The sequence below is a fragment of the Anguilla anguilla genome, chromosome 13, assembly GCF_013347855.1.
Source record: "Anguilla anguilla isolate fAngAng1 chromosome 13, fAngAng1.pri, whole genome shotgun sequence".
Classification (NCBI taxonomy): Eukaryota; Metazoa; Chordata; class Actinopteri; order Anguilliformes; family Anguillidae; genus Anguilla; species Anguilla anguilla.
Window position 1 is genome coordinate 24,603,366 of NC_049213.1, and position 24,199 is coordinate 24,627,564.

The following is a 24,199-nucleotide window of genomic DNA, read 5'->3' on the forward strand; positions in this document are numbered from 1 at the left end:
CTGTGGCAATTCAAATTTCTCTGAGGAGCTGGAGGGAAATACACTCAAGCCAGCCCACTCTGGAACTGCAGACAGTCAACATTCGAATTATTAGGAATGCTCATGTTATCCACAATTTCTTTCACTTTTGCATTTACATTACCTTGAAAAATGTCAGAATCCATGCCAGGACCAGTCTCTGTCAGTTGAATTTCCCAGGTGATACTAAACAACGGCAAAAATGACCCTGCAGAAAAACCAGCATATGTTTTGAATGAGTAATAAAGAATCTGAGTACTTGCGGTTGCACACTTCCCAGAAAAATGAAATGTATATCTATGAAGATTCTTTATATTGATTTCATGTGTTCCTGCAAGAGAAATTATAAAAGTGCATTTGAGACCTGAATAACATTGAGACCACTAACTAGCCAGCAAAATTCTTAATTCAAAACTTGTAATAGGACGAAATTTTTTACTTCTGAAGTTTTTTCTGTGCCCTATGGCTTGACATCGAGCTATCAGCAGAGAAAGCAATAACAGTGCTGTTAAGGGCTAAAAGAAATTTCATGTACTACTGTATATCAAATTTAGTTTTCCACCGTTACAACCCTAGTATCCCCACTGGCACCGAACATCCAAATGCGGTTATTGTTTTTCATATCCTTTTCTTGAGAATGTTCCCACACTGTCAAGCAAACTGACACTGGGATAAAAATAGCATAAACAATACTCTTGTCGCTGCCTTTTTGTAGGATTCATAAAAGTGTGTGTGCAGGAGACCCATGTTGGCATCAGTTGTCACTTACAGTAACCAGGTCCAGACACTCTCACTCTCCTTGGTGAGCGCTTGGTTTTGCAAAATCTTTAAATACAGATGGTAATTCCTGTTGTTAAAACACTCATTCACTGACTACAGTTACAAACATATTTATTCCACTGTGGAAGGGGTATCGATGTATTTCCACGATCTGAAATGTACAACAGGAGTTTCTTAACATACAATTAAAGGAAATAAATGAATGTGGAATATTTTTTACAAAGTGTAGATTTGTAGATTTGCAACAAAATGTAGGAAACAAAAGTAACTCCAAATTCTGGTTTTGAAATATGACAGACAGGTTTAACTGTGTACCTACAAATTCTCCATATTTCACAAGGCTGGCAATATAAAGCAGTACCTTTAATTTCCACTATGTTCCACTGCAATTTCTTCACACAATTTAAACTCTTACATCACCAATGAAATGCAGGTTATTGAGAAGAGGACACAGTGCTTGTGAGGATTATCTAGGCTTTTACACAAGATTGAGGTCTGCTAAATTGCGTGGATACAGAATATCTTAAAATGACAGGCCTGTGAAGATGCTTTTCCCTATTCCTTTCATGAAAGCTCACACGAAATTGCATCTTTTCAGTATTTGTTAAAATATGCAGCCAAGTCTTGATTTTGGCACATGAATGAATTGATAACCCTGGTCGGTTAACAATGTACATTTAAGTGGAAGTGAGGACGCTTAGCATTTTCATTTACACACACAATGTGCCCATGGCTTTATTTATGACTCCCTGACACACCAATTGACAATCAGCCTATTCCAGCTGAGGAGAACAGAAATGACATACCTCAAAATTTAATTTGCTACAGGACACACACATTGGGGATGGCAAGCCAACAACAGTCTTTGCTGTACTAAAGCACAGCCGCTTTAAACCTCAGGACATTCACCACCCATGCAGAGTGCTCGAGGACACAGCCGCAGAATGACCAGGATGGGACCGTCCCAAAACGAGACAAAAATCACTTTAAACCTTCATTCAATCTCAATAGATTCCAGGATATCGCATAACAGTTTTCGTTTTGGAAATGCTTGAATTTGCTTTCGTCACACCTGAACAAGAGCATCACAGTCCACAAATATTGATGCTCTGTTGATAAAATTGAATGTTGCATAACTATAAACAAGCACAGTGTAACATACAAGAACGAACTGTTCTGTTTTTTTTCCTACTGTAATTAAGTGAAAGGTCAGTATCGATGTACCGTTTCAACTCAGGGCTTCCAAAACTATCTACATCACATGCAGGTGCTCACACCTGTGTATTAATCAACCCAATTTGGCTACATTTAAAGAGCCTTTAACAGAAAATCAATGCCTTTTGCTGTCTGAGGACTGATTATGCTGATCAACAAGTCAAATATAAAGCATTCATTCCAGATCCATAAATCAATTTCTGATATAAGGAAGGATTTCAAAAATTCACCGTCTCTCCGTTTCAGCTTCTGTTCCTTACTTCCGAGTAGCATAGCTGCCCTGCTCACCAGTGTGTAACGCTGGTGAGCATCACATGACAGACATGTACATGGTGTTAAATTGGTGTAAATTGCTTTTAGATAAATAGGGACATCTAATTTAGTGCCTGTGAATGGACAGAGGCCTGATTCTGCCTGCCCACTTGGATCACTCCCATCCAAGCCTATCAGTTAACTGGCCGGTTCATCATTGTGGAAAATGGAAGCTCAGTTCAGAGTCTTAGGGCTCATTATTTTTTTACATCTTTGCTGTGCAAATGCACTGATCTTTACCCAAACTGGACTGTTTATCAAACTCACCAAGCCTCATCTAGCACTCCACACTCTGTAAAGATCTATGGCCCAATACAGCACAGCTGTAAAAAAAATTGGCAAGCGGCACAAAAATAAAAGTTGCATTTCTGGAGTTTTGCTACTTTAATTTGAGGAGAAACCATTTTAAGCACTGCAATACTGAAAGTGAAATCCTTTCACAAAGATATGTAAACATGTACTTATACTTTTGATAAGTGCACTGAGTGCACACTCTGATTGATTTAACATGGTTGTAGCACATTTTAATATTATTTCCTGCACTGTGTTGCCCTGATTTTTATAAATGATTTTTAAGACTTTCAGAGAAAGGATTATTAGACATTTATGTTTGTGTATTTGCAAATTTACCAAGCACATTTACACAAAATAAACGACTACACCCAACCCTTTAGGTATGATGATTGCGGGATAAAGACATTATTTAGCATGCATTCACGCACGCACACACACACACACACACACACATTTCATGTCAGGGTAAGAACAGGTCTGACCTCAGCCCCACTATGTTCATATGTGTCAGGAATAACAGTGGTGGGATGACATTTCCTCTGCACAACACAAAAAAGTGACCTCTAGAAAAAATACAGGCCAGTCTGAGCATAAAGCACAGACACAAAAAAGTCTAAACTCTTTCTTTTTACAAGTCAAAATTCTTTCACACTTCACAGCGAATAGCTGAAGGCCAGTGAGTCCCTTCACTTAGAACGTGAGTGAGAGGAGTACACACGTGCTTTCCTCAGACGCAGTCCCCTGCAGGAAACATCCAAGGCCAAACTGCGCAGAGGGACTGAACTCTCACAGAGGCACACAGAACCTTTACACACAACAAAAGAGTTATTTCCATTTACATATGTATACGTTAACAGCTGAACCAGAGACGGTTGCAGCTCAAAGGTGCTTTGTTTTAATGTGGACGCTGTATGGCCAAGAGAAGAATCAGACACAGGCTGTACATAAGAGATAGGATCACTTTTAACTCAAATAAAAAAACTGGATCTGGCCACTGTAAACCTCTAAGTGGACTGCATGCATAACAGTTCATACAGGAGCTTTAGGCATCTGTGTCCCATTGCCAGAAATGGGGAACAAACATGCTGCTAGCGGTGATGTACACAGCAAGCACCCAGCAGGACTGTGTTCGGTAGACCAGGAACTGCAGGTATAGCTACAGCAATATTAATCAATAGTACTGAAGTCACTGGGCTAGGCTGAAGAGACTTACATGCTAAAAGGCTGGGACAACAGAGGGAGCCCTCTCTCGCTTATCCTCCTTCTCTCTATCTCTCTCTTTCTGTTCCCCCCCTCTGTCCTTCCCCTTTTCTCAATGTATCTATAAAACAGTGGTGTTTAGCACGTTTTTGTGGCCCTGGGCCCCCGTATGTTGGCTTACACACCCCCTCCCCCTCTGAGCCTAAAGCACAGCATAAAAGAGATCATAGCTGAGGTCAAATAAACGGTAAGGATGCACGCGTCTGTTTGCTGACGCTGTGCGCCGCCAGTCTGCTCCTCCCTGTGGGGTGGGGCCGGGGGCGGGCCCGGGGCTCTCTGAAGCTCCGCTGTGACTCCGCCCTCTTCTGGGTAACCAGGTGACAGGGTCATCACAGGCAGAGCATGCGGGCGGCCTCCTCGGCCCCCTCCTCCCTCTCGGCCGCGGGGATGCGGGGCAGCAGGGCGGAGCGCGTCAGGCCCCAGAAGCGCTGCGGGGACATGTCCTTCCGCGTGGCCGTGAACTTCCAGCCCATGTGGGAGCCGCAGGTCCGGCACTGAGCGATGGTCCAGGCGTACCTGCCCAGGAGAGGGACAACTACACTGACACACGTGTGCTACACACATGCCCCTGACACCTGCTCTACACACACACCCCGTTTTGTTTTACGACGGTAGTTAATCAAGATCAAAATATAGACGCTTTCCTACACATCCCTGTAAATATAGCACCATGCTATGACAGCAGATTTGCATGTCCATGTTCTGATTCACCAGTGTAGGCGTTAAGGTCAAAGTGCTCAGTCCTAAAGTCTAAAAAAAAAGGCCTTCCCATGGGTACTACTCAATTCAAACTCTAATCCTTATAATACGACTAAGGATAACACAGGCAAATAATTAATTGCTGACAGGGCATGCTAAGTTTGACATGATGTTTCTGCGCACTCAAGGGGTGATGTGTCAAAGAGGTCAAGAGGACAGTGGAGTTTAAAAACAAACGCTTTGTCAGGATCACAGCTTGGGTAAAGTCGTTTCAGGCAATTACTGGTTATGCAGTAAAAAGGTTACTGAGTATATCACACCAGGGCAAAACAAACAGAGGGGACCGGTTACCCGGGAAACCAGCTGTGCAGTGTGGATGGCCGTCCAATCAGGTTGAGGTTGCTGGCCTTATACACGGTCAGGGTCTCATGGACATATCCATGGGGATTCACATAGGCAGCCATAGGACCATATAGGGACAGGCTACAGGAGAGGAATAACAAAGAGAGACAATGTAGGTCAAGCCCTTATCATTGTTATAATAATAATAATAATAATAATAATAATTATTATTATTATTATTATTATTATTATATATACAACTATCATATGCTTTGATAATTCTAAGAAGAGCTATAATTCATGCTATATATATATTATATATATATACTACATATTCAACTCATGCACAAAGTAAGAATAATAATTATTTAATAAATTATAAGGCTGCACATTTAAATCTCTTCATTTAAAATTCTCCAAGATGATATCCTCACTTGTTTATAAAAAGAAAAAAAAAAGAATAATCACAAAATGCTCAAAATGCTCATGACATTGCTTCATGAAACAAAACCAAACAAATGTGCCTTACAGGTAGCTTAAGAATTATAATCTAAACATACAGAATGAATTTATCCCTGAGCCAAAAAAGAAAACAAACTGGAAGGACATAAACAGTATACTGGATACAGCTTTAAGTCATCATCTGAGTGATCGGATGAATGTGAAAATGACAGATGATGAGATTTTTATAAGTGGTGACAGCAAAATCAAGACCTCGCTCATCTTCTACCACGTTATTACAGTACACAAGAATGAGAAACACTGCTGACCACATTGTTTAATTTTGAGTTATTTAAATAAAATTAACAATTTCTTCTGCCTGACTTCCTTCCTGTAGTCGCTGTGTTTTGCTACACGTCCCGTTCAACTTCGAATGGGCATGTACAGCTTCCTGGAATGGGACTGACGTGACCCCTATGTCACTCACCTGAATATTTCGTTCTTTGTTGTGATCTCAGTGTCCTGACACTGCTTGCAGCATAGTGAGGTGCACTGTGAAGGATAAAGACAGATAGATAAAGCTAGCATAAAGACAAAAGACTAGAGGATAGCAGCTTCCATGTCTGTGCATGTATTGTGCACACATGAAAGGAATTGCCCAGATCAAAAAAGGTCTATGTGTTTGTAGAGAGCACTTCATAATGCACTCAAGGGTTGTATGTACAAACCTACATAAAGACAAAAACCTGTGTAAACTTAATCCAGGTTGGTATAAACATTGAATATACTATAAAGAGACTAGATATAATTGAATGAAACATTTAAACCAACACTTTTGATATTTGATGAGGTAATGCTGAAATTGCTGCTGTTTTGGGCAGTGCTTTTATGATTGGTCTGTTCAACCCTGATTACATACCTTACCCTCCAAACATCTGCTGTGTCTCCTGAAAATCTTGATCAGTACTGCACAGAACTAGTTTCTACACTATATGGCCAAAAGTATCTAGACACCCCTTGACCTGGAGCTGTTTTTCATGGTTTGGGCTAGGCCCCTTAGTTCCAGTGAAGGCAAATCTTAATGCCTTAATGACTTAATGCACACAATCACATTCTAGATGACTCTGTGCTTCCTCTACAGTCTGAGGAAGGCCCTTTCATGTTTCAGTATGACAATGCCGGAGGGCGCACAGTGAGGTCCATATAAAAATGGTTTTGTCGAGAACATTGTGGAAGAACTTGACTGGCCTGCACAAAGCCCTGACCTCAACCCCATCCAACACCTTTGGGATCAGTTGGAAAGCCCAATTAGTGCCTGACCTCGCTAATGCTTTTCTGGCTGAATGGAAGCAAATCCCTGCAGCATTGCTCCAACATCTATCATAAAGCCATTCCAGAAGATTGGAGGTTGTTATCGCACAAAAGCGTGGACCAACTCCATATTAATTTCCATAATTCAGGATGAGAAGTTGGATGTCAGGTGCCCACATACTTTTGGCCATGTAGTATACATTGAAAACAAGATATGAAGACTGCCTATTAAGTGTGCCAGATGGGCAGAGGACAACAGCTCTGAGCATTACAGGCTCAGTCATTGATGCACCATGGAATGAGCATACTTCACAGAATGCACACTCCCATGAACACTCCCTCATCCACCCACTTACACACAGACAGACAGACTCACCCGGTCCATGATGTTCAACTCACAGCGCAGTCTTTGGATTGGACTGCCGATCTTCAGCAGCTGAATTCTCAGGGCATCGTCAATGGGGAGGCAGGCTGCCACCCTGTATGAAAAATCTCACCAGGAAATACAATGGCAGGAGCCAGCATGAACACATGACCACAGAACACCATGGATGGCAGTCACAAATATCACATGACCAAAGAACACCATGGATGGCAGTTACAAATATCACATGACCACAGAACACCATGGATAGCAGTCACTAGTATCACATGACCACAGAGATAGCAGAAGCAAACCAGAAGAGTTCAGTAGTGTGGTTACAGGGTTGGTTGTGGCAGTTGGGAAGTTTGAGGTTATACCTATAACATTTGTAGGGAGGGAGTCGTCCTTCAAGTTTTCATCCCACTCATGTAGCTGTCTCTTTACCCGGTTCATGAGAATTTCCTGGGAATGGGGCAAAATAATGGGGTAAGTGGGGTCTGTTACGAAAAGCACAGAAACGTTTCAAGTTAAAAATGAGCAAAAAACTGCATCTGATAAATATGAACTATGACCCACTCAACAAAGAGCAGAAGCACCTACAGTTGTTTGTGTAGTGTTTTTATGGTCGGCCTGCTCAACCCCGATTACATACCCTACCCTCCTAACATCTCCTATGTCTCCTGAAAATATTCATCAGTACAGCACAGAACTCGTTTCTACACTATATGACCAAAAGTATCAGGACACCCCATGGCCTGGGGCTATTTTATGGTTTGGGCTAGGCCCCTCAGTTCCAGTGAAGGCAAATCCTAATGCCAGTAAGCCAAAGAAACCAAAGTGTATCTAAATGCTCTTAAGTAGAAGCTGATAATGTGCACTTTAACCACATCTGAATGTTTCATTACAAATCTAATAGTGGAATACAGAGCCAAATCAAGAAAAAATTATGTCTTTGTCCCACATATTATGGAGCTCACTGTATATCAGAGACAAGGCAAGAGGTTTCCTATTAAACGGGGTTCTGGGAAAATGAACAATGCAATTTAAAATAAAAATGAATGTAAATGGGCAGGAAGAAGGTCAGGACTGCTGTATTTTTTCCAAAGCAGTAGAGAAGACAGTTAATTAAATAGTATACCATATCAAGTTCATTCAAAGCAAATATTCTGAAGAGGCTGAAAGGGTCCTCAGGATAATGTCATTCTACAGTTGGCTCAGCTCATTATTTCAGTCTTGTGAAAACAATATTTTTGGTGGTAATATCCATGAGAGAGAATAATATGGAGAGCATTAACATAGCTTCATACAGCTGTTTATTTATCACAGAAAGAAAAAAAGACAATTTATAGCAAATTATAATGCCATTTACAGTGCATGATCATTTCATGTTTATGTCTTGTGTGGACTTCTTAAGGCTCTAATTTGCTTATTTGTTACAGTTTATTATGACAACATATGCTTTGGAAACATAACAGTGTCCTTATCATGCTATAGTAATAGTCAACAGAATAGAATTTCATTGAACTGCAAGAGAGAGACAGAAAGAGGGAGGGAGGGAGAGATAGAAATTGAGGGAGTGATAAGGGACAGAGAAAGGGAGAGAGAGGGGAACTGAAGCAGAGAAAAAGTTGAACTGCCGGCAGCAGACTATCACCACCCAAAAGGCATGAGTTTTCAATCGATATTTTCACACAGCATTCGTCTGCCACCTTACTGCGCAAAAAAGTGAACAATAAATGTAGATGATGTGTGAAGTGTTTCTCAAGACTGCTTCATCACCTTTCGTACTTACCGAGTCGTACAACATGTAAACCCAGGCAGGCCATGAAGTAAGACTAGCACAGTGGAAGTTCCTCTGGAAAACAGAATGTTCCCATTAATGACCCTCACCACAGCTCAATCCATCCTGCCACACAGCTACCATAATAATCACTGTGGATGATTTAATCAAACTGGCAAACTAATTTAATGCTTTTGTACAATTTCCATGGAGCTTTACACTAGGTCAGCTATTGTTAGAGCCACATGGTTTACAAGTTGGATGACATATAGGAACCACCTTATACAGTCAGCTCTTTTTCAATCATATATTTATCCAAGATGTTCCTCTTACTTCCTAATTTGGAATGCTCACTCATGTCCTCACTGCAGCAGAATTTTCCATTTAGGACATTACAAACAAGCGTGCTCTCTTCTTCAAAGTATGCGTTCCCATCTTATTTGCACATTACAGTCCAACAGCTGAACTGAGTAGTATTTGTGTTAAAGCAGTACAGTCCAGCAGCTGAACTGAGTAGTATTTGTGTTAAAGCAGTGCAGTCCAGCAGCTGAGCTGTGCAGTATTTGTGTTAAAGCAGTACAGTCCAACAGCTGAACTGAGTAGTATTTGTGTTAAAGCAGTACAGTCCAACAGCTGAGCTGTGCAGTATTTGTGTTAAAGCAGTACAGTCCAGCAGCTGAGCTGTGCAGTATTTGTGTTAAAGCAGTACAGTCCAGCAGCTGAACTGAGTAGTATTTGTGTTAAAGCAGTGCAGTCCAACAGCTGAACTGAGTAGTATTTGTGTTAAAGCAGTACAGTCCAACAGCTGAGCTGTGCAGTATTTGTGTTAAAGCAGTGCAGTCCAACAGCTGAACTGAGTAGTATTTGTGTTAAAGCAGTACAGTCCAACAGCTGAGCTGTGCAGTATTTGTGTTAAAGCAGTACAGTCCAGCAGCTGAACTGAGTAGTATTTGTGTTAAAGCAGTGCAGTCCAACAGCTGAACTGAGTAGTATTTGTGTTAAAGCAGTACAGTCCAGCAGCTGAACTGAGTAGTATTTGTGTTAAAGCAGTGCAGTACTAGTTATAAATAACAAAAATATGTGTCATGTCGTTCTTCGATGTCACCCTTGGCGTGGGTGTGTGGGAGTGCGTGCAGGTACGTGTGTGTGACCTCTTTAAGACAGTGCGGAGTTTCTCCTGGGCAGGTGAATATTTTCTTCCCGCTGAAGCCCCGAAGCTTTAAACAGAGCTCTGCAGGGCAGAGGCACCGCTGGGGTCAGAGGGTGTGTGAACCTGCCGTGGCTGCAGACAAGCTGCTGGGCTCTGGATGTGTATTGCAAAAGGGCCCTCAATTATTCCCCAGTGTAGTTTTAACCAAGCTCCAAAGCCAAAGGCAGAAAAGATGTTATTGGCTTCGAGAATCACACTTCTCAGAGAGAATGCAAGCACGACATTTTCTTAAAATAGGAGTTTTTGGATAAAATTCCACCTAATCGTTACAACGGTTTAAAAAATGAACGCACGCTACTTTCATTATTATACTAGTAATATTCTTAAAATAATAACAATCACCGCCCCTCCACTCCGTGTCCACTGCAAAAAATAAATAAAATAAAACAAAATAAAACAAGAAAAGAATTTGTGTCTCAAGGATGAATGTATCAACATCCTTCAATTCACTGAGGTCTCCTAGGTATACAGCACTACTTCAGCCAGACAGAATAACAATGAAACAATGCTAACCATGTCTTAAATATTGAGAGATTATTCTCCAGTGCTTACTCTAAAAACAAGTCAGTTTTCAAAAAAAACATCAGTGAGAAAATAGGGGGCTGACACATGAATGCCCTGAAGGACATTAAGGTCACTGAAAGTTCCATCTGAGCCTCAAGACAAATAGATACTTGTGTATGTGTGTTTGTTTGTGCACGTGTGGTTGTGTATGTTTGCGTGTGTGTGTGTGTGCGTGCTTGCGTGTGTAAACAGAAGGACATTACTGTAAAGCATTCTCTCACACTCTCACAGGCAGCAAATACATGTATGAATTACTCAGGCATGCACATAATTCACAGACTGCCCCTTCACATTTCATTTTGGCTCCTGTGTGACGTGCTGCAGTCCTGTTGGAAATGCAATAACTACAGAATAACTAAAAAATCCAGTAGAAAAAAACTGAAAACTACTGTGAACAGCGGATACTAGCAGGAGCTCTTGCTTTTGCAAAATATTTATAGGCTGTGATTTGTAAATGATTTGATAGACAGAAACAAGGACTGGACACTGCTTGAAAGCCCTTGATTTGCAAAGCCTTTAGAGAGCACTGGCGGAGCAGCTGTCTTTATGGCACCCGATTTCATTTTTCTTTAAGTAATTGGAAGTTTTCCAAAACCCGGTTGTCTTATGTGGCACAAGGTTTTTGGCAATTTTCATTTGTTTTGTGCAGCCCATTTAACTGAATGGCAAATATTTTTGTGCATGCGGGGAACCCCTATCAATCTAATGCAAGTGCACAGAAAGAAGGCACTGAACAATACGTCCTTCCTTCTGTCTGTTCACCGCCCGTAAAGTGCCTCATGTTCGTTTGTCTTTCCGTCTATTACACACATTTACACCTTCACGTTCACATCAATGGGGGTGCCTCCAGCACTGGTTCCTAGCCTGTGATGTTCCCCGCACACAATACGGCACTGAATTGTGACCGTGCTGGTACCGACTACGGCTGGCAGGCCCACGGGCCGGTGAGTGATTGGCCCAAAAAGTGGTGGGCTCTAGCTGAGCGGCTGGTGTTAGCTTAATAAATGGGAAAACAAACAAAAGCCCTCTACTCTACTGGGGGCAGTTAAACAGCCCTGTCCAATAACACGGCACTATGTACATTGTGAGTCAGGTGCTGCTCCTGTGTTCCAGCCTATTACCACAAAGTTCAGACTTGTGGCCCATATTTACACGTGAGAATATTGGGCCAGAAACCACTCAAGTCACAACGCGACACGTTCAGTCAGCCCGCTATCTGCCAAACACTTTTGCCCGATACTGCCATTGAATGGAGGGGCAACATGAACAGGATCCACTAGAAATGCTGAAGAGCAATCCTTTCCTTTAAGCCCCGACAGCAAAAGCCCCGCGCTGTATATCACGCACAAGGCTAAATAAAATGTAGAGGTAAGACGTGTATGAGTAAATGAGACTTCAAGCGATAAGAGTTAAAAATGCTTGGATGTGCCCAGGATATCAATACATATAATTGGCAAGCCTGGGACAGGAAATAAATAAGTAATAAATATATTTCTTCTCATCTGAGTCCCAAGGAACCAATGAAACTAGGGCTTACTTTATCCACATAGGTGATATGGCTGTTTGATAACATCTTTTTTTTTTACATTTAATAAATGAAATAATGATTTAAAAAATGTGTTTTGTGTTTTCTCAGTTTCCTTTTGTCTACTATTACATTTTGTCTACAAATCTGAAGCCATTTAGTGTGAAAAATACGCAATAGAGGAACTCAGGAAAGAGGAAAATACTTTTTTCACAGCACTATTATATTACCTAAGAAAAAAGAATCTCATTTTTTCCCATCAGTCCATATAAGTGTGAAATAATTCTTACAAACACCATGCAGGCTTTGTAGCTATGGCATTAGGACGTAATTTCATGTAACTGGTTTAGCAAAATGCTTCAGAACTAATGTTACACCACTGCAGATTTCCAATTCTTTCATGTTCTGTGCCTGATGTTGTCCTGGACATATTAAGCTATTTATATCACCAACATTTCTATTGGCCAGGGACTGTGGAGCAGAGCAGGGGGAGAAATTCTAGCTTAATCTTTCCAAGATGGTGTAAGACTGCATTTGTCCCTGAGAGACAAACATTAAATATGGAATGTTGTATATCTATGTTGAAATATAAGAAGCATGGGGTGATGTCACCTGGGAATGCATTTGCACTCTCTCCCTTTGCCCAAACAGAAATTGACCTTGTCACATTGGGATGAACTCAGAAGTACTGTACTAAATTGTATATTCTGTAGCAATCCTGCAAATAGTAAAGACTCAAAGCTCACTACTGTAGCTTCGGTCCGATACCTAGGGACAAGATGGAATGAAGTGCAGGGCACATGACTCATCAGAGAAGCAGAACCTCCCGGTGCTCAGACTGCGAGCTCCCATCCCACAGGCCTCACCTTCCTGTAGGAGTCCCACCAGCGCTGCAGCTCTTGGCTCTGCCCGGCAGGGGGTCTGCACGAGGGCTGCATCTGGAGCCGAGACAGGGGAGCGAGCTGCACTGCAGAGAGGGGGTCTGGGAGAACTCTCTCCGGGAGAATCTGCACCTTCGCCTGTCGAATGCTGCAGCAGACACACACAGGAAGAAAAGAGAGAGAGAGAGGGATGAGTCAGAAATGATAGCAATGCTGTTGCTGAAAGCACATTTAACTCTGAATTCGGATCAGAGACAGAGAAACATAAAACAGAGATTGAGAGGGAAAACCGGAATGAAAGAGAATGGACGGAGAAAAAGATAGACACTTAGCTAGGAAGCCTTCAGCTGATTCATGGATTATGCTAGGAAAAATTACACAATTAACAAGAGCATATATTTTGCATATTATAATAATTTCTGAATGAGAAAGCATTTTTCCAGCACCCTGTCTTCTCTATTCCCCCACCCCCCATCCAAAAATACAGACAGGCAAAATGAAAAAAAAAAAAAAACAACACAAACATGCTTCAATGACTTAACTTTGCTTATTCGGTCAAACAATAGGCGCCCACACAGCGGACGTGGCTGGCTTTGGCTACCACTGACACTGAGACAGGCACTATACCACTAACAAGAGAGAGTGCTAGGCAGTGCTAGGACTCTTTCAATGAGAATCAAAGCTACCAGCTGATTTCTCTGCTACTGTATAAATGGGTTCAATAAATGTGTTCTGCTAGCAAAAGTCGATGAAAAATGCTGGTAACTCCTGGAGGTTTCTGTGGTCATCAAAATCTCTCTAGAGTATAGTAATATTGCCAGTGATGCTGTAAAATCTTCTCAGGTGGGGGACAGAAAAGAAGTTGTCGCATTTAAGACTGAAAATAAAACATTTGATGGGTGCCAATAAAACTTCTGAACACACTTTTTGTTTCCATGACATCATATTTGTTCTTTACTTTGTAAAAAAATTTCCAATGAATTGTCAATAAAAGTTTGCCTACATTGAGGCTCTCAGCTCTCCAGAAATGCAGATGACTTGGTGGACTGCTGGAACCACATTTTAAAGGGTGTAATAGTACTGAAACCATAACCACGATTTATCAGTATATTTTGGGATGGGGGTTGTGAAGCAAAGCCACATGAATATGTTTACAGTACTGACTTCATGTTCTGTTTGGCTTAACACACAGAACTGTGGAACATAGCTTACTCTCTATTCTATATTACTGAATACTTCATCATCCCCTTCTCCCCTTGGGAGAAAACAAAAATTTAAAAGAAGTGAAGTACAGCATAGTTTAGAGACAGTTCAGTTCAACATAAGAACATACTATCAGTGTTACATTATTTATTTGTCAAGCATCAAGCTAACGATTACCACTGTAACCTTGTTACCATTGCTTGTTCATCATATTTACAGCAATCTGACACGATTTGCGACAGCAAAAAATTGTTTCAATTACGGTCAAATTGGCAGAAGTTGCTGGGGAGAGGGATGTCTGGGCTGCTCTGCTTGCCCTGTTGCCACCGCGACCCTGATCTGAACTAAGCGGTCAGGAAATCAATGGATGGATGGATGGAAGATCAAATTGTCTATTCAAGTAAAGGTCAGTGGACAAGAACCCAGCGACTTCAATCAGTATGGCAAACTTTGCGACTTTAGCAAAGACACAGAGAGGTCGCATATGCTGGCTAGCTGTGGCTGCTTTGACACACGCAAACTGAAAAAGTCATGGTTTAACATGAACCGCAACAAAGTTCACTCAACCGTTAATATTCTTTTGGCGGGCACTGTATGTAGTCAAAGCCCGACTTTGTTATTAATAATAAATGTTTTAGTTTCTCTGTATAAATAAAGAATGGGATCACACCACATTACCTGTTCTACATGAATCTCTTAACCTTCCAAAAAATTACTTGTATCTTTTTCAAACATCCATGTCATGTCACAACATGCCTTTTAAGATTTTTTGTTTAAAAAACAAGATTAGTCCAGAAAGAAAAATTACTAACTACTGAAAATAATCCAAAGACCTCTTATAAAAATTATCTACAAAATACATTGCGTAATATTACTGAATCCACGGTATTATAAAAGAAAATCATATAAAATATGACAGACCAGGGAAAAGTAGCAAATGATCTAATCAGGCTTCTCTGATGAGCTGTGTTGTGAACACAAAGCCATAAATGAGCCTCTAACCACACATAATGTAGCGCCCTTCATTCAGCGACCCTATTTTATGTGGACATGTTTCAGAAGAGGATTTCATGAAAGGAGGGAACTGAGGAGTTACGTGAGCACTGTGAACTTTGCAGGTCTTATGGGAGAGGGCACAACAGGGGGTGTCTGACATGGGATTCGCAGGGCACCGCTGTGCCAGGCTGATCTGCACAGTGGGCACACTGTGTGGCCAGAAAGTCATCAGCGGGCTCAGAATCCCACTTGAAGCAGCTTGGAGAACAGGATTCTGACTGGGGGCCTGGTGAGCAGCAGGTAATATTAAAATAGCATCTAAGCAATTTCCCTGCTCATTCATTTGCTTAGCATGAGCGATGTGACTTCAGAGGTACTTCTCTGCATAGAAAAAAAAAAAAGTGTTAGTTAAAACCAATGAACCATTGATAGCATGTCATAGCCCGACCCTTTCTACCACCATGTCTCAGCAGAAGACCATATCCTGGGCAACTCCTGGGCCAATCAATAGGCAGCATTCTGGCCAGAAAAGAACATTGATCAAGGGTTATAACAGCAGTATAACCACTTACTGTTCTTTATAAAACACACTCACAAGGTATCACACGGTAACTCTGCCTTTCTGTTCTGGTGCCTTGCTTTGGCAATGTGACATATCCAGAGTCCTATAAAGGATCTGATCCCATGACCGTGGGGTCAGGACTCCATCATGCTTCTCTCTGAAATGCAACTGTGTGACAGATGACATTAAAATGTTTACCACAAAAGACTGGAGAGAACTCCCTTACACACACAGTGATCTGAAATGGGGCTAAATTACTTCAGTCATGAGTGAGAAAAAAGAATGAGAATTTTTTTCCATATGCAATTTTTTTCCATATGCAAAATAAATCATTTGGTCTCTGTCACAAAGGAGAGGGGAGGCTGCTCCTGGAACTGCCTTCTAGGGCTATGTATCGAATGGAACATTGGATTTGCTGTAATCTGGGAAAAGGACAGAGGACTGCACTGCCTGAAGAGGGTCTGAGTCTTTATATCAGTCTTGAGGTGAATTCAGTCCAGCTTTTCACACTTCAAATGTACAACTTTAAAAGTGTTTTCTAACTTGACCCTGATTTTTTCTAATTTATTTTTTAAAACAACAGAATATTTAACAAACCTGATTTATTTAAAACCTCACTTTAGCATTCACATTTCACAAATGCATACACAAGTAAAAAAAATACATTGGGATCAGCATAAAGCATAAGTGGAACACTCTACAGGTCTTTCTTAACTGGAAGTCAGGTCCTTTAACACAGGTTAAATCCCTTTTCTAGCTCCATACATCCTACCCCAAAAATACACCTCATCCCTGAAGTTAAACATCACTGGTTTCCCCATAATAGTATGCTACATTTGGGAAAAAAAACAAACAAAAAAAAACAAACAAACAGGCAGCTGAATCTAAGATGGTTTCAGTGGTCTCAGCCTCACAATCACAGAGGGGACTTGATGTGCATAAAAACATAACTGATGTACACAAAAACATAAAATAATCGACTGACAGTATAACATAAAACACACAGAAAAAACAAACACCCGTACCTCATATAAATAGCTACAGGAGTCCTTAGTGTACAGAATGTACAACAGGGGTGAGAGAACACAGCCCTGTGGTGTCCCTGTCGAAGAGCTCAACAGATCAGCCAGGAAGCCATTTACCTTAACTCTCTGTTCTGTGTTAGAAAATCCAGTATCCAATCAACAATATCAAAATACATACCAAAATTGGTAATAAGGGGGGGGGGGGGTGCAACAGCTCCAGACAGTCAACATTTCGAAGAATGGAGGACAAAATGTGTTCTTTTGAAGGCCCCTTCCAACAAAAAAACAAAAAACAAAAAGAACCCAGTGTACAACATAAAAGCAGTTCTCCCAGAGACTTAAAAAAAAAAAAAACATTAAGAAAGACTCCGAGCAACACCCGAGTTGTTCACTGAACAGAGAGCTCAGAGGTGCTTAGCTGGCACAAGTGCTATTAAAGTGCAAACCTCCATATCACTGTGCTGAGCTGAGCCTACAGGCATTGTTACTGCAGTGAGACAGGGGCTTCTCTGGTGATCAAAGGCAATGCTACACTAATGTGACATCAGAGCTCTCACTGTTTAGATAGCACTGTTTTTTGTCTAATGCACACACTATAATAATACCGAGAATAATACCGTATGACTCAATATCACAGGAGACGTGTGACACGTGTGCATAAAGAATCCAATCCTGGAACTGAAGCCGCAGAGCTACGTTTACAGAGAGGTGATTGGCCAGAATGCACAGGACTCTGCATCCTGCATGCTGCACAAATCTGCCTGGACAGGTGAAAAAAAATGCATACTGATACAGATACTGGTGTGCAGGAGGCATCATAAATGTCTAATTAGAGGTACAGAGTCAGGCCGTAACTCACCTTCAGGGCAAACCTGGACTACAGGACACCTGGGCTCCTCACAGTATACAGGTCTGCTCAAAGCAGAGGGGGTCAACCACATGTCTTTCTGTCCAGTTCATTTCAACTATTTTCTCATTGCTGGGAAAAAAAATCTGATTACTATAGTTACTATAGTTGAATAACAGGGTTTGTTTGATCCAGTTTACTATCACCTGTACACACAACTCAAGAGAGTGCAATCAGACCCATTTCTGGATGTGGTTGGCATGGGAACTCAGATCCACACTTTATTCCTTGAGTCCGAGAGCAGGGTGCTTTCCTCAACTGCTTCAGTTAGCCTATGCTAACTTCAACCATGTTGACTTCCTAAGCGGAAAGCGTGAAATTTCAAGCTATGCCCGTGGTAAGGGCGTCCACCGAGCACATGACTAAAGCAATCTTCCAGACGTCCGTCAGCATTAGCAAATGTGAAGAAATGAATGAACGTGCTGAATGAAATCATGAGCATTGCTGTTTACTCATTGGCAACCATACAAAGAAATGTATGAATGCCAGAAATGGAGACCCTAAAAAAACAGCATGGCAATAAGATTCAGAAAATGCAATGCACAGGGCCTTGCCTTAATTATGGTCGATTTTAATCCCAGTGAGTGGCTACGTTGATGCACCCACACAATACAATGCCTTTGTTATTAGTTTGAGGTCCACGATCATAATTTTATATGGCACTAAGGATGGGTATGAAAGAAATATTAAAAATAGGCCTGCAAAACCAAAGTGGCTTCTGTGACTCAGATTCTGAATGTTCAGAGGATTTGGAGTCCGACGTCACCCAGTTGATAATACTGTTTCATTAACTTATCGCTGTTTGTTTTATATCTAGGGGCTACACTAATACTAAAGTTAAGCTGACATTAACAGTGATAAAATGACAGGGTTCGTTAAAATTTATTAAAGTAGAACCAAATCACAGTGTTCAATCAGAGATAATATACGACAGTGAGGAAAGCATAAGAGCAGTTCTGTGACGTACTTCCGTTCCGTTTGGAATTAATTAAAAAGCTGTCATTGAATAATTATGGTAGAATGACAGAGGCTTTCAAAAACTGCCAGACTATCCTGCACGGAAGCGTACACTCAGTGCACTTTGATTCACTCATCACAATGAGATAGACTCAATAGCAAAGCTCAGGCTCCATTTTGTAATCTACAGGAATGTGGCATATCCTGATTCGGTCCTTTCTGCAGTGTTCCCAAAACTCTGTTTTAAAGGAGCTCATTATACTGTACAGAATTCTGTACAAGGCATTATTCAAGACATTATTTTCCAGGCCATTTTATGTGAGCAACACCTGCAATATAGAGAGGTAGATTGTGGGGGAGAAGGGGGGAGTTTGCAATCATGGACTGAGGGTGGGGGGTGGGTGGAGATTCCAACTGCAGACTGGTGCTCCTGTGGTTTTGGCCAATATATTTAAAAAATCATAAAATATTTTTTGAGGACAACTACTTGTTTAAGGCAATTATCGCATCTTCCATGACTTTTCCATGACTGGAAAACTGCCTTGAAAAATTCCAGGTTTTCCAGGACACAAGGGAATCCTGTAAATGCATCAAGAATAACTTTCCACTAAGAAGATACCAAAGCCATGGGTTTGTACCAGCCGGTATTTTAGCGTAAACAGTTGAATTACGCTCAAAAAAGTCCTTAACAAGAGCCCCAGGACCCCCAATAAATGCAAAACAACCCTATGACTAAGAGTAGAGCCCGCACACTGAAGATGTTGGATCTTTTTCAGGTCCATAACATCAAAGATCCACCACCATATTTCACCATAGGCACAACATCCTTTTCAACAAAAGCCTCCTTCTTCTGATGCTAAACCCTCCAATGGTGTATGCAGCCAAAAATGTGCTGAACTTCAATTCAAACTGGACGTTAAGGTCAGATGAGAACAAAAGGCCACGCACACCAGAAGCTTTGCCATTGAAAGACGGGCACTTATATTAAAGGAAGTCATCCCTAAAGTGAAATGTGGAGGTGAATCGCTGATGGTATGCAGTCTTGTATCTACTGGTCCTACGGCTCCTATTGAGGACAATGGAATCATGAACTCCAGGAAAAATGAAGGCATTTTGTTGAAAAACCTGGTAACCCCCCAGAGAGCTCAAACTTGGCTGCAAATGGATCTTTCTGTTTGAAAAAAGCCACATTTACCATGCCAGCATCCTTACTTAATACAAAAAAAAGAAAAATATTTCCTATAAATCACTGACATTTCAGCAGCAGTAAAAGTCTATCAGGTTTGAATGCTCATGTCTCCACCACGAGTCAAGGGGAACTCAATCTGCTTTAGAGGGAAAAAATGCTAATTTTCCTCAGCTCTACAGAGACAGCTTCTAGCACATTCCAGCATATGAATGGAAATTATGTCTGAAGTGGTATCTGCAATCACAATTTTCTTCTCTAAACAAGAAACACACTTAAGAGTCTGTTTTCCTTTTTGAAAGGAATAGAAAAAAAGAAATATAACTTCAGGCAAAATACAACATTTGTATTTAAAATTCTTCTCTAAACACTCATCAAAATAAACCCACTGTCCCTTTTCCCTTTCAAAAGAAATTGAGGACTAGAAATAATTACCATTTCAAGGGAAGCCATGATATAGGCAATAAAACAAACACACTGCTGGTAAATAATGGCATGCAGATTACACAGGACAGCATTTGGAAGGACAGGGTAAACAAAACCAGGTTAAAGCCTAGTATATGGCTGGACCTAACACACGTGATCCAGCCGACCAATGGTGTAACTTCATAACTCGGCCGACCAATGGTGCAACTTCATCACTCAGTCACTCACAGACATTCGCGTTGTAGGGCTGGCCCCGCTGTTGCGGTCCAGCCAAAAAGAGCATGCAGCATCCACTCCTGCCATGTGAGGCTTTTTCATTGTCCCCCACACTCCTGACCACAATACTGGAGAAAGTGTGCCACCTAATGATACACTGTGGTATTGCTCTAACTGGTATACAATCAAATGTGTTTAATAAAACGCATCATTTCCAAATAAACTTTAGCCAGACAACCAAGAGCATTTCAGTATAACACTGTTTTACAGCACTCAGCATCAGGGAGATCTAAAAGGCTACGTAAACAATTATATGGAGATCATAATAATGCCTGGCACTACATAGGTGGTATGTTCCGCAGGCAAACCCTTGGTGACACACCCTAGCTGAATGCAGGAGCTCACATCAGACAGTCAGCTCAGCTCAGTCTGCACACTCACCCGTCTGCCTGCGTTCGCAGCTCATGAACTTTGAACCTCTGCCGTCCAACAGCCTTCACCTTGACCGTCTCGATGCCATATTCTTGCTCCTCGCGGTACGCGTAGATCTCAGCCGTCGTCCCGAACTCTGCCTGCTGTTCCTGAGAATCACTGAAACACCAGGGAGACGTCTTACAAAATGCTGTTTGGTGTTATTACACTGCAACATAGGGGCCGAATGTAAGATGGGGCAAATTTACTTTTTATGTGGCTGCATAAAGTATTTCTGGTTAAACACGCAGAATTACCCTCCCTTTGTCTCCAATGAATGGCAGGAGATTTCGATAAATATTTCAGGAGATATTGACAAAAGTCTGCTTTGGCTATTTGCAAGTGAATTGTTTTTGCTGAAAGTGGTTTTCAGTATTGCATTGTATGTGTAAGTCAAGCAATCTGAATGCATATCATTGTAAACAGTGTTTTAGTGACTAACAGATAGTTTTGACATAGCATGCTACTCTGCTGGGATTGCTAGCCAGGCAAAAGTACAGTCATCAGTTAGGGTTAGGGTTAGGTTGAATGTTATGTTGAAAATGGTTTCTATTGGTTGCATCATTCTTTGTAACTATAGCATTTTAACATAGTGCCAACCAACCCCATGCAAAACATGACTTTAATCGCTGGTGACCTAATTTTTAAAAACATTTGTGGAAATTACAATATACTTACTTATAGCTGAGACCTTAACTTCATTTGCTACAAGTTTGAATATTCCAACATACATTTTCAAGAGAAAAAGAGTGAAAAGTGGGCCAAATAACCCCAGGCTCCCCAACTTGTATGCCACCAATGACAGAATGTAGTAGGCCTAAGCTAGAGAGTTTTTAATAGACTCCATCATGACATTTCCTAAGCATCTACATGCAATACAATGCACCTGTAGGCCAGCACAGCGAAGGTGCGGTTCTCACCTGTAGGCCAGCACAGCGAAGGTGCGGTTCTCACCTGTAGGCCAGCACAGCGAAGGTGCGGTCTCGCTGGATGAGGTTGCGCATCATGCTGACTTCCTGTGGTCTGAAGAGCTGCAGGGGCAGAGTCTGGCCGGGGATCAGCATCACGGTCACGTGCGGCAGGACAGGGATCATCTGACAGCTGTCCTCGTCGTGCACTGTGCGACCGTGAAACTCCTCCATGTCCGCACCAAGGTACTGCAGGATGATAGCAACACAGCCCTCTATCTAATCTATCCCTGGAGCCTTCACACTCAACCTTCAGTCTAAACACTCATTACCGCATCTATATCTACTCTCTGTTTGCAATGTATGATAGTGGAAAACAGAAAACGCTAATAGGTGCCAACCTTAACCTACAATGCCCAAGACACATATTCAAAATAGGCATGAGAAGGAAACTCAGCCCATGACAGGATTTATATCCAGATACAGGGTCCACAATGAGACACTCCCAGGATGCGATTTGTTTTAAATAATGTTGAATGAAAGAAAGAAACAAGCCATAACTAATTATTTCTAATTATTGGACATTAGAAATATATCAATTTAAATCACTGCATATCACGTCAAATATTTTTATCAAACAAAAATGAATAAAGAGTATATTTTACAATCACAATTTTGGTAGTGAAACATCTAAAAATCTATAACCCATTTTATAAACAACGCTTTCCTGAATGAACACTTGGGTTTTACACTACAGCTTTCAGTGTTATTGATATAAGGAGGAATCGTGGCCTATTGAATTTGGCTTAAGCTCAGTTTTACCTCAACTAAAGCCCGATTGTTGTTACTGAAAACTGAATAATGCGTGAATGCGTAAAGGTTTAGTTAGATCTGGTGAAGATGTATATCATTCGGAATTAAACGGCAGGGCCACACCAAGGTCTCATGGTGCAGAGACAGCAAATAACCTACACATCAATGGTGTAAGGGCTGGGCTACCCTCAGTGTCACTGCCTTGCAATTCAGCTGTAAGTCTGTCAATAAATAATATGAGTGTATTAAGAAAGTTACGATACTCAGTGTTGCTTACAGCATGTGACGTTGGGAGACTAGGATCAAAGTTGATGGTGTTTGGCTTTTCTGCATCGTCGCTGTCATGATCTTCCGATAACATATCGTCTTCATCCTCTTCCTCCTCATTTTCTAAAATGATAGCAGAGGTTACTTCAACTGCACTGCGCATTTTATGTTAGCGACAATAGCTTGTTAGCGTACAGATTCGATTGATCTGTACCAGATTGCAAAGGGCGTAGGTAAGGTTAGCTAGCTATATATTTACTTAACATCAAGTTTAACGATAGTTCACTAAGTTCACTTGAAAGCAAGTGACAAGATAAGCAACTTAGTATTTGCTAGCCAAGTAAAGGAGTGGCGTTTATCTTCCACGACAACAGACTTGGCTAGCTAGTCAGCAGAAGTCGTTCCTTGCAGACGCTTGCAAAAAAAAAGACTAAATTGCATTAACCAAAGAAGGACCAAAATAATTCTGTTTCATGTAGCTAAATGGATAGCTAGCTATAAGACAAGATTACTGTCATCTCCGACATCTGCAAGTTAGCAACTTAGCTAGCCAAAACTAAAGAATCGCCTCATGCAAAAGGAAAGTGAAACTATTTTAGCTGCAGAGGAACGACAATACTCCGTTTGCTTCAAATGCTAAAGTTAGTAAAACAAACATAAACGCTTTTAATACCTGGTAAAAACGGCACCTGATTTCCCATATTATTGTTGATATTGTTACCTTCTCCGCCCCCCTCGTCAGCCATTGTTGTTTCTGTTCTAACGCTCAGTAACCAACGACCGGGGTCAACTCAGCTAGACGAAAGCAAGGCGAAACGGACAAAGTACATGGAGACAGACCAGGGAACAGCGCCATCTACTGGTAATGTGAAGACAGACGCGTGAAGTTGCACTATCTGCAGAATATTTGCGTGTATTTATGCAGTAGAACGAGGGTTTTCAACCTTTTCTGATCCAGGAACCCTCGCCCAGACGCAATCCACCGGACTCACGTAATAAATTAAAAAAGGGTTATATTTTTTAAAAAAGGTTTTAGATTTTGAAATATTTTCCGAAATCTGAAATGTGGTCATCAATATGTGGCCAGGGCCCCCCTACAATACATTAAAAGACCCCCAGGGGTCCATGGAGCTCCCATTGAAAATGCAGGCTGTAGAATATTTAAGCCTGTGTAATAATTCATCCTTCTGTGGGTAGTGTTATTTAGACTATAGTTTGTAACCACAGGAATTGTTTTACGAAATACCAGGGCTGGGTATCTGGTTA

At 41.3% G+C, this 24,199-nt stretch overlaps 1 protein-coding gene across 2 annotated transcripts; it reads right to left on the reverse strand.

Moving 5' to 3' along the window:
- Positions 1-1,501: 1,501 nt before the first annotated feature.
- On the reverse strand, positions 1,502-23,748 carry LOC118211138 (protein cereblon-like). Of its 2 annotated transcripts, none has more exons than XM_035388024.1 (11): positions 23,607-23,748; positions 22,944-23,056; positions 21,900-22,102; positions 20,916-21,065; positions 12,982-13,144; positions 8,829-8,891; positions 7,414-7,498; positions 7,049-7,164; positions 5,849-5,913; positions 4,930-5,061; positions 1,502-4,395 (listed from the first exon to the last, which is right to left on the reverse strand). In XM_035388024.1, exons 1-11 carry the CDS (start codon positions 23,677-23,679, stop codon positions 4,209-4,211), a joined length of 1,350 nt encoding a protein of 449 aa, XP_035243915.1. In that variant the 5' UTR covers positions 23,680-23,748; the 3' UTR covers positions 1,502-4,208. The 2 variants fall into 2 exon arrangements, with proteins under 2 accessions (XP_035243915.1, XP_035243916.1); XM_035388025.1 differs by having other exon boundaries at positions 23,655-23,737.
- Positions 23,749-24,199: the final 451 nt, after the last annotated feature.

Excerpts from the sequence above, each read along its gene's own strand:
- LOC118211138 (XM_035388024.1), bottom strand. The coding sequence starts at position 23,679 with ATGGCTGACGAGGGGGGCGGAGAAGGTAACAATATCAACAATAATATG. Across the intron at positions 23,057-23,606 it reads TCAGGTGCCGTTTTTACCAG|AAAATGAGGAGGAAGAGGAT; the intron begins GTATTAAAAGCG and ends CTATCATTTTAG. Across the intron at positions 8,892-12,981 it reads GGTGGGACTCCTACAGGAAG|AGGAACTTCCACTGTGCTAG; the intron begins GTGAGGCCTGTG and ends TCTGTTTTCCAG.